At 44.4% G+C, this 11,556-nt stretch overlaps 1 protein-coding gene across 1 annotated transcript in view; it reads right to left on the bottom strand.

Moving 5' to 3' along the window:
• Hunk (hormonally up-regulated Neu-associated kinase) overlaps positions 1–11,556 on the bottom strand; it is a gene marked incomplete in the record, with an annotated part of 116,498 nt that overhangs the window by 66,379 nt on the left and 38,563 nt on the right. The window contains 1 exon segment of the mRNA XM_013504110.1: positions 6,536–6,828. Within this exon segment, the coding sequence (XP_013359564.1) occupies positions 6,536–6,828 (293 nt within the window).

Below are 11,556 nucleotides of genomic sequence, written 5' to 3'. Positions count from 1 at the left end.
TTTTTTTTGGTTTTTCTCCGGTACCGGGAACCGAACTCACGACCTTGCGCTTGCCAGGCAGGCGCTTTGCCGCTGAGCTAAATCCCCAGCCCCAGTGCATGCATCTGAGTGAGATGGGAACATGGTCCAGCCATGAAGCTTGGGTCAGGACCCCAACAAAGTGGAGGCATGGACAGAGGGGGAAGAACTCTGGAAACAGGCTGCAGGAGACACTCAGAGCTGAAACTCAAGATGGAAGTGGAGAACTGAATGGCAGAAAAATGTGGTGGCCAAGACTTAAGGAGGAGTAAGACATAGACAAACACATCTCCTGCAGTTGAAGAGCAGAGCAGAGGCCGAGAACAAATATGGCAGCCTGGGGAGGTGAACAGAGACAGACTTCAGCACGCAGCTCTCTCTACCCAGTCAGCTGACCACCCTTGGACAAATCATTTCAACTCCCAAGCCTCTGATTATTTTCTGAAAAATGGCATCTGAAAGGGACTGCTGGACCGGGGTACTCGCTAAGGAAATGACTCTATACATGCCTGCCTGTTTGGCAGGCCACTCAAAGAGTGGCCTGGGTATACAGCTCAGCGGCACAGCGCCTGCCTGGCAAGCTCAAGGTCCTGACTTTGATTCCCAGTACCTCCCCCTAAAAAAGAAGAGGACACAAGTCCTAACAATTACAAGGTGGGAGGCTGGGGGTAAGGAAAATAAAGTTAAAGACTCTAAGGTGACATGTATGAGGTCTGGGACTCAATCCTCATCCTACAAGAAAAGAAAAGATCCTAGGATGATGTGAACAAGGAAGACTCCAGAAAAGGCTTAAAAGGGTGATGAATTTGGTGACAAGCAAACACGAGGGTGCATGACCTTCTAAATGGAAGGCCAGAGGCATGGGGCCAGGAGAGGCTAAACAAAACCCAGACAGGATCAAGTTTAGGAGGGAAAGTTTTGCCTGGGGGGACAGCCACAAGATGGATTTTAGTAATAAGCCAAGGATAAAGCATCTAAGAAAAGCATATAAATCCCCAAGGCACTAGGCATTTTGTAGTGAACAAGAGTTTGAAGGTCTTATCTTCAAAAGCACTGCATTAAAACCAAATGATTTGTAAATCTTTGATTTATTTACAGCATGGGCATGTTGATAAAACACAAGAATAATTTGTTACACATGGATCTGATTTATTTATTCAAAATGAAATCTTTATTGAGTTCCTATAATGCTCCAGAAACAAATTCTGTTTATAAAAATGGAAGAACCAGTTGCTAAACACCACTCTACACATTGTGACCTGAAAATTCAACAAAGTAGCACAAAGTCAAAGAAGAAACTCCCTTGAAATACGGAATATTCTAGAAAGAGTCTGGGACTGGCTACCAGAAAGCCACCTCAGATACCAGCTATTCTCATTCAATGTCCCTTTATTCATCCCACAAAGTCTTACTGTGCATCCTCTGGGCTGGGTGCTGAGCTAAGTTATGGCCTGAGTAGAAAAAAAGGTCGAACAAATAATCACAAGATACATGTTTGGGAGGCAGATGGAGTGTGCTGTGGGACCACATACCCAGGACAGCACCCAGCCTGCAGGGCTTCCCAGAGAAAGTGCACATGGAGGATGAACAGGACTCGGTCACACAAAACGGAAAGGGTAGCACAGGACAGCTATGGGCCCCTGAGCACCCAGAATTCACCAGTGAGATGGACTCAGTAATAATTACAGTAAACTTGGCCCTCACAGAGGACTTCAGTGTTAGCACTTTACATAGGTGACTTATCTAATCCCCCGAAACCATCGCTGACAGTCGATAATCTATTATCCCTATGGTGCAGATGTGGCAAGAGAGACACCAGCCTGAGAAATGTGTCCAACTCCGCTCTAAGTGGCAGAGGCCACATGTGAATGCAGGCTTCAGTGTCAACGCTGCGGACCGCCGTACCTACCCATCTAGGGAGCAGTTAGGCTATGGCTTTGCAAAATCACGCATTTGCGGTCACATTTTTCAAAGCACAATTGTTAGCGTTCGGATCTAAATTGTCCCCCAAAGGCCTCCTGGGTTCAGAGGTGGGACTTCTAGAAGTTGATTGGATCATGGGGGGTACTACAGTCATCTGTGGGTTAATCCATTAATGGATTCAGTAGCTCAGTGTGCTCTTGGTGAGAAAAGGCAGGTCACTGAGGACATAGCCCCTCTCTGCCTCTACTTCCGGGTCATCAAGATGTGAATAGTGCCAGACCCTTCTGCCATGCATTGTCTGCTTTGGAGTCCACCAACTATGGACTGAAACCTTTCAAAACCTTGAGCCCAAATAAGCCTACCCTCTGTTAATGTGTGGGTGTCCGATACTCTATCAATACTGCATCGCAGTGATGATAAAATGACTAAAACACCAATTATACCCAAAACCTTCAATGCAACCAGGGCCTCCAGGTATGTATTTGCTCTCAGCAGAAAGGCCTGCAATCTGAAACAGCTCCTAGACGTGAGTAGAAATGATGGCCCTCACATCTGCCTTCTCCTCCCTTCCCTTGAGGAAAAAGAAACTTACAATTTAAAAGAACTTCTTAAGCCCCACCAAAACAGGTTGGGCCCGCTTCTTGTCAGACACAGAAGAACAAAGCAGGGCCCCTACCCTTCCACTGCATTCTTTCTGAGCTCCAAAGGACCTTTCCCAATATTGATGGATGAAGGTCATGGCCCTGGGAGTGGCCAGGTTGACACATGTCCACGCACTGGTTCCAGCAGCCTTTGATCACAGTCCGTTTCTTGTCACCCTGCAGCCCCATGGCTGGTCTCTTCCTGCTTAGGGGCAGCGGTATTGTGTCATCCTCTACTGTTTGGTCTGTAGAGTTTGATTGGCCTTTGTTATTTTGAATGAGCAGATGAATCTCAAATTAGCCTCTAGCAGAATCAGCCTTCTTGTTGATTCATGCTAGGAGTCAATGCTCTGTATACAATAGGCAAATCATCAGGTTTGGGCATCCTGCTGGGAGAGTATGTTGGAGGGGGAAAAAAAAAGAAAAAAACAAACTGGCTAAATTTTAAATGTGAGTATTTCAGGCATTCCTGAAATGGAATAATGAAAAAGTTAGATCACGCTCTACCTATGTGAAAATGAATAACAGCCCTATTAATAGCAAAAGACCCAAAGATGCCAGGCAGGTTTACCTTCATATAAACTTGGAAATCAGCTTGCATGGGTTTAAATTCCATTTATAATAACAGTTATATGATTTTTAAAGAGTGGCTTTTATCTTCAGTGCTGAGGATAGTACCCAGGGCCTCATGTTTGCTAGACAAGTGTTCTGCCAGTGAGCCACTGACCAGTCCCTAAGATTTGTGTCTTTAAAATGATATTTAAGGGGGCTGGGGATTTAGCTCAGTGGCACAGCACCTGCCTAGCAAGTGCAAGGTCATGAGTTCGATTCCTGATACCGGAAGAAAAACAACAACAACAACAAAATTTAGAAAATGATGTTTAAGTAGTTTTGGGCAGGTAAATAAATATTCAGAATTCATATCACAGGAAATGATGGCTGAGGTAGAGTCCTAATCAAGAACTGAGTTTCACAACATCAGCTAGTAGGGAGCCAAAAGCCTTTTAAATCACTGTATACCAGCAGCCAGAAAAACCCACTGTGAATTCTTTTGGATGATACAATCTATTCGCTCAGAAATCTTCCCACCAGGTACTCCAGGGCTTCTCTGAAATGCTATACCATCTCACTCATTTGAAAAAAAATCTAACCTTAAAATAATTTATGAAATTCATTCCTCCTCTGCAGCACAAAGAAGAAAATTCTCCACCATGAAGGGGGTACAGTAAAAAGTACACAAAAGTGATTTGTGTAAAAACTAAACCAGTGGCAAGCCAAATTACAGCTGCTAAAAAATAATAGTACGGAAGCCAAATTACAGCTGCTAAAAAATAATAGTACGGAATCTTCCAAAGTTAAGAGTTTCAGCTGATGGCAGCCATAAACATATTCTAAGCAAACATCTTAGTGGGCTGTCGACCACCTGATCACCTCTGAGCAGGTACAATGACAAACAATAACATGATTTCTAGACAGAAAAGCAAAGAAATCCTTCCAAATCTATATTTCCATTGTCCTCAAATTTTCAAAGATCTGAGCTCTCACCATTACTGGATTATGAATATATTTCCAGGGAAAGAGAAGAAGGCATGAGCTGGAGATAAGAAAAGCAGCATACTGTCTTTGCTATCAAAACATTATTAAATTCATTCCTTTGACATTCTGACAGTAATTGCACGGAGAGGGATTGGATTTTGTTAAAATTACTTTAAAAGGGTTGTTGAGAATTTCCTGCAGCATAGACCGGTGTGCAGCGCACAGCTCTCGCTTGATTTTCCTTTGTTGTCCTCATGATCCTGAGGGGCTCGGCCCTCTTCTCATTTCTGACAGCACGCAGCCCTTGGAAAAACACCCCGAGTCCCACAGAAGGCTCTGCCACTTGCAGCCCCCTGGTTCTATTTTCTGCTGTGACCCTCGGAGTCTGTAATCCCAGCTCATTCATTCGTGAGGTTTCTGACTCTGTCACCTTAATAAACAAAGGCAAAGCCAGGCATCCTTACAACCATCATTTTGCTAATAATGGCAGAGCCGTGACACTGTAGGCGACACCAGGGTATTGGTGGGAAGAGCCAAAAGCAGTGCTATGCACTTTAAATTTCTGAATGTTTCCATCCTTGATGATGTAAACCCGAAGAGTTCTCGTAAGCGAGACGCTCCCTCCCCTCAGTGCACGAGCCCTCACAGTGCCTGGCCAGGGCTGGCTCCTGGAAAGCCCTGAGCAGAGGGACTTCCTCATGCTCCTTGGGTTTAGCAGTGACAAAGCTGCGCATCCCTGATGCCACCCTCATTAGGGAGGAAACAGCCCTCTCCGCCTGCAAAGTATGAGAGTTCTGACGGCCTCAAACTGCTTTCTTCACTGATCAGAAAATAATGGCTTTCAGACAGATAAAAGGTAGCGTCAGGTGTTAAATTTTGAAAGAAATGCACATTTCTTCAAAGGATTTAACTGGGAGTTGTTGTATGACCCAGCAATTCCACTCCCAGCAAAGCAAGAGAAATGAAAGCATGTTCACACAAAAATCTGTCTACAAGTGTTCATCGCAACATTGTCCATAATAGCCCAAAAGTGGAAACAACTCAAAATCCATCGGTTGATTAAAAGATCAACCAAAGGGGACGTATCCATGCAATGCAATGTTATTTGCCTATAAAAAGGAAGGAGGTACTAAAGCATGCTATAACACGGATGAATCTGAACAGTATTTGGCTAAGCAGAAGACATCAATCACAAAAGACACTGCATCGTGAATGATTCCATTTATATGAAATGTCCGGAGTAGGCAAATCCATAGAGACAGAGCACAGATTAGTAGTTGCCAGGAGTTAGCAAAAGGGAAGGACAGGAAGCAGCTACTAATAAGACAAGGTTTCCTTGGGGGGTAATAAAAATATTCTAAAATTAGATTGTGATGATAGTTGCACAACACTGAATAAACTAAAGCTACTGGATTATACACTTTCATACCGTGAGTTTTAGAGCATATAAAAATCAGATCTCAGTTTTTAAATATTTTAAATACTTAAATATATTTTAAATATTTAAACATATGTGTATATGCAGATCCATACACGTATCTTATACGTTGACTGTATTTCTGAAAATGAAAATTACTTAAGCATGATTATTAATTTTTCTCAATAGCTGAGTAACTAGTGATGAAGCATTTCATGCAGGAAGACCCATACATTTATTAGTGAAGCCAATAATGTGGGGGAAAGGAAAGAGGGTGTTTTTACTTTTTAAATTTATTTTATTATCACACTCAAAGTAGGCAACCAACATCAACAGCAATATTGGAGAAGAGTGTTTCCATCTGGTTTCTTTGTAGAGCCTCTTTCTAGGAGGGAACAAGCTGGTGTAAACACACTGGTTTCTGGGGAACAGTTCTAGACTTCAAGGGCAAGTCCATACTTTGAATGGTGCATTGGGTACAACTGAATGAAACTGCTACTGAGCAGCTACACGTGAAGGCAAACACAATGAAAGCACCGTCCCTAGGACCAGCTGAGCAGTCACCTCAGGCTGCCTCACCCCGGATTCTTTTTCCAGACACCTGATCCACTGGTCTCCCAACTTTGTAAATAATAAGAACAGTACCTACCACTTACCTGGTGCTTACTGAGCGACAAGCAGTGTTCAAGCTCTTTCTATCACTTCATGGGTCATGACGTCAATAGAGAGAGAAGTAGTATTATTCCCGTTTCACAGATGAAGAGGGGGAAGTTCAGAGAAGTGAAGTTGTTCAAGGTTAAAGAACCATCAAAGGGCAGAGCCAGGACACAAGCCCAGGCACCCCGGCTTTACACTCTACTCTTTGAACACTACATGATGTTAACCCAATTTATAAAACAGTTCTGTAGAGAATTTGTGAGACAGGACGCCATTACTTAGCCTTGCTTCGAGCATCCATTTAGCAAAGACTCGGCAATGATGAGCGTGACACAGCCCTTACCTGTGGACCACCCCGACCCGGTGCAGGTGCTCCACTGCAGAGATGAGCTGCCGGATGTATCTGCGGGCTTCGGACTCCTCCAGCCGCTTCTTCTCATAGATCTTGTGCATCAGGTTACCCCCAGGGCACAGCTCCATGACCAGGTAGTAGCTGTTTTCTGTCTCTAAGATATCGAGGAGCTGCGTGATGTTGGGGTGGCGGATCATCTGCTGGATCTGCCCCTCCCGCCGCAGGTTTTTGGTGACATAGGTGTCCTTTTTGGCTCTCTTCTTATCAATGACTTTGATGGCCACCTAAGAAGTCAAGAGCATAAGTGTTATTAGACCCTGTGGGCCAAGGTTATTCCTCAACTACTCTCAAGAACTCTAGGAAAATACAACATCATCAAGAGTAGAGATGTGGCTCCATGGTAGACTGTGTGCCTAGCATGCGCAAGTCGCTGGGTGCCAGTGCCAGCACCATGAAAAAATTATTAATTAACTAAAATGGCATCAAAGGAAAAAGTAGAACATCAGGAAAAAACCAAAAGTTTCATTTGTTATGGAAGAGCATGGAGTTTATTTAAAGAAAGTTCTAGAACTAGGGTTCCAGAATGCTCAGCTAAGGGTTATGTCAAATGGTTCCTTCAGGGAAGAGGACAGGAGTGAAGTCCCAACTTCCGGAGCAAGGGGCTCTCCCCACTGGTCCTCTGGCCTCCCCTGGTATCTGCTCAGCCCCTGAGTGGTGCTGGTGCCACAGCTAGCTGCCCCTGCCTCACCTCCCCTCTGGTCACCCAGCGCCTTTCCCCCAGCACATGGTGCCCCTGTTTCTCAGGAACGCCCTGTGCAGAGCCAGCGAGCCACTGGCGGGAGGACAAAGACAGCAGGCTGTACATTTCTATTAATCGCCTTTTCGGTGATTATATTTTGTACTTGCCTCATAGTGAGCTCAATATACTAGTGTATTAGTACATTAGTACATTATAGATATGTAGGTAAATGATGGATACTTTGGCAGTGAGAGACTCAAATGTGATCTGTGGACATAGTTCATGACAAAATGAATAAATAAAATCCTTAGATCTGGGGCCAGGGATGTAGCTCAGCGGCACAAGTGCCTGCCTGGCAAGCGCACGGTGCTGAGTTCGATTTCCAGTACCAAAAAAAAAAACCTTAGATCTAATGTACTGCATGGTGACTGCAGTTCACAATAAAGTATTGCACACTTGAAAACTGCTAAGGGTGTAGATCTTAAATGTTCTTAACAGGCACACAAAATGGTAACTGTGAGGTGATGGACACATTAATGAGCTTGACAGTGGTAACCATTTCACAATGTACACACATATCAAAGCATCACACTCTGCACAGGAACAATATGCTCTACTTCACTATCACTTAAGCCTCAAAAAAGCTGTAAAACAATACTTTAAGAAAAAAAAGAAAAAAAAAAAGTAGAAACTACAGGCGCTACCAGCTAGCCTAGACTAGGGCACTGCTAAACTAGGGCACTGATACCCTAATTCTTCTCCGAGACTGTCATCCTAGACTCCTGAATTCACTCTATGCCCTGCCTCAAAATCAATGGGCCCAGAAGCCTGGTTTCTTGCCAAAGTTTTTTAGGGCTTACTGCACAAAAGCTTTTGGGGCATCTTCTTGTCAGCCGTACCATGGATGACGGGTTTCCTTCACACACTCAAATCCTCCAGTGGCCAAAGCCCAACTCAAGAGACCTTCTCTTTCTAGAGAGACCTCCTCCCCACGTTCCTGAACACTTGGCACTGTACGATGGTAAAGCGCTCATTGTTGTAACATGGCCCACTCCTGTTCCCCACACACAATGTCTTATAAACAGTAAGTGACTAGTGAGGTACTAACCAATGCAATCATCAAGCAAAAGAGGCTATAAAGAGCTGAATCTGTTATCTCTGCTGAAGAGCAAAGTTTTGTCTTAATAAGAAATTTCAGGCCCTTTATCCAAAGATATAGAGAACAGCCAAGGGCTGATGATAATCAACAAAGGGAACAGGACCAGCTGGGAAGGCTTCTGCTGACACATATCTCACAGCAGGGACCTATGTGTCCTAAGTCCGAGGCCAGCATTGCTGGCTCTCGGAAGTTACTTTCACTCTGGTTGTGGGTCAGCCTAACTCATTCAACGGAGGCTAGACTAACAGCTTTATAAATTACACTTCTTCCTGATTCCACTCTAAATATATTTATGTCTATCCTCCTGGGGGAATGGGAAAAAGATGCTGAAAAGTACAATTAAGTTCTATCTCCGCTTAACTCTGTTGCAATGTTATAAAAATTACACCCTTTGGCAACAAAAATCTTAAAAGTACTATGAATAAACAGCAGTCTAAAAGCCAGACAGTAAGACGATCAGCCTTTTTTTCTTTTAACAGAGCACATAAGTATTGTTAGGATAACTTATTTAGCTTAATTGCCTGTGCTAGGTTGAATAATAGCAAGAAAGAATTAAATGCAAATCCCTGAATCACATCAATGTGACTGTATTTGGGAAAAAAGACTGCAGATATGGTTCAGTGCAAGACTTTGAGATGAGATTTACCTGAATTCTCCGGATAGGCCTTATATGTCCTACACGTCCTTACAAAATAGAGACAGAGGAAAATTTTTGTACAAATAAAGAGAAGGCCATGTGAAGAAGGAGGTAGAGATGAGAGATGGGGCCACAAGCCAAGGATCACTGACATCCTCCAGAAACAGGAAGAGGCAAGGGCAGATTCCTCCCCTAGAGGTTCCAGAGGGCATACAGGCACTGCTAATACTTTGATTGTAGATGCCTGGCCACAGGAACTATGAGAGAAATCATTTCCTACATTAAGCCACCATGTTGGGCTGGGGGTATAGCTCAGTGGCATAAGTGTGTGTCTGGCAAGTGCAAGGTCCTGAGTTTGATTCCCGGTACAAAAAAAAAAAGCCACCATGTTTGTAGAAATTTGTTACAGCAGCCACAAGAAACTAATACCTTCTTTAGGGAAGAAAATAAAAGACAGAAACTTTTACCTGATACAGCGCCTCTAGGGTACTTCTCCAGGCCTCATGAGCCCCTCTTTGGAATAATGAATAACACCACTGTTACAGTTTGGATCAAAAAATATCCTCCAAGACAGGCATAGTGGGTGACACGTGTAATCCCAGCACTCTGGGAAGCTGAGATAGGAGGATCACAAATTCAAGATCAGCCTGGGCAACTCAGCAAGATCCTGACTCAAAATTTTAAAAAATCTAAAAAGGGTTGGGGAGGTAGCTCAGCATGAAGGCCCTGGGCTCTATATCCAGTACAGTAGTGCTAGCGGGGGAAAAGAAAGTACTCTGAAAGTGCACTAATTTCATTAAGGGATCAGTCCATTCATAGGGTCACAGTTGAACTAGCTGTTAGGAAGCAGGATCCTATTAGAGGAAGTAGGTCAATTAGAATGTTATATGCATGCTTTGGCATGTTATATCCTATCCTCAGCCCCTTTCTCTCTTTCTGGCTCTTCCTTGTTTTCTCTGTTCCTGGCTGCCGTGAGGTGAGCAGCTTTCCTCTGCTATGCCCTTTTGCTCTGCTGTTTCTCCCTTGAAGCCAGCCAACCATGGACTGAAACTTCTTAAACCATAAGCTGAAAATAAATCTTTCCTCCATATATATATATATCAGATACTTTGTCCCAGCTACAGAGAAGTGACTAATACACCACCTTTTACCTGCACTGTGATCATTTCTTCAACTAGCAATATGTGATACAATCCTCCCTTTCTCTCTATGCATGTGCCTTTTACCTGCAGCCTCTCTCTGCTCCTTATTCCTTTCCTTCACTGCAATCCCAGGGGGCTCCTGACAATTCGTGACTAAATTCCCCACCTTCCCCCCTGTTCCCACCAGACCGTATGTGACCCATGAGGAGTCAGGTCACAACTACCACCTCACCCGAGCCCCACTCCCAAGGCTGAACCAACCATGCTGGGGTTTTGTACCTGTACAATCCGTATAAGACCCTAGGAAGTGGTGAGCAAATATCTGTGACAGCCACCCCTATGGACAGTATTTGGAGCACAGGTGGCTCCTCCCAGGCAGCTCCTCCCATCACAGGTGGCCCCTCCCATCATGATCACAACCCTATGATTATCATAATCTTAACAGCACTTGCTTCCAACATGCCAGGTCAAGGTGGGTTCACCTGGTCTTTTCTTGGGAGGGGTGTTCTTCTTATACTTTCCTACTTCTGGGCAATGCAGTACACATGCTCCTTGATTTTTAATGAGTTCCATCTTGATAAACTCACCAAAAATACTGTTAAGTAGAAAATTCACTGAATTCCATAACCCATGGACCAGCCTGGCTTAGTGACATGGTGTGCTATAGCACATCAGCTGTTCCTCTTCACGGTCAACCAGCTGACCGGTAGCTGAGCTCACTGCTGCTGCCAAGCATGGGGAGAGAAAGGACTGTACCCCATAGCGCTAGTCCAGGGAAAGATCAAAATGCAAAACAACCAACTGGGGTCTCTACTGAATATAGATTGTTTTCTTACCATCATAACAGTCAGAAATCCTAGGTTAAACCATCTTCACTCAGGGACTGTTTCCAAACGGTCTCCCAGCTTCTCTCAACTTCTTGCTCTTCTTCTGTCCCTCAGCCTCCCTTTCCCAAAGGTGAGCAGTGAGGCAGTGTGTGATCCAAGATGGGAAACGGGAAACATCCCAGGGAAAACCACCCAGTCCTGCCACCTCCCACCAGCCCCAGCTTGGGGCCATCTTACGGAGGCCTCCGCAAAGTAGAGCTGAAAAAAACCCCTGAAGAAAGGCCCATACCCTAATCTCTGGAAGTGGTAACAGCTCCTGATTTGCAGACATGATGAAGTGAAAGGACCTAAGATGCGAAAACTGTCCTTCATTAACTCATAAGCCCCAAAGCCTTCACTAATGGCCTTAAAGGGGGGAGGTGACCCCCCACACACACACACACACAGAGACGCCATGCAAAGGAGAGAAAGGCTGGTGTGGCCAAAAGCCCAGGGATGCCAGCAGCAT

Source organism: Chinchilla lanigera, unplaced genomic scaffold (assembly GCF_000276665.1).
Source record: "Chinchilla lanigera isolate Chin_1 unplaced genomic scaffold, ChiLan1.0 scaffold00006, whole genome shotgun sequence".
Lineage (NCBI taxonomy): Eukaryota > Metazoa > Chordata > Mammalia > Rodentia > Chinchillidae > Chinchilla > Chinchilla lanigera.
Note: the sequence above shows the minus strand (reverse complement) of the source record. Positions and strands in the feature narration are given on the sequence as shown.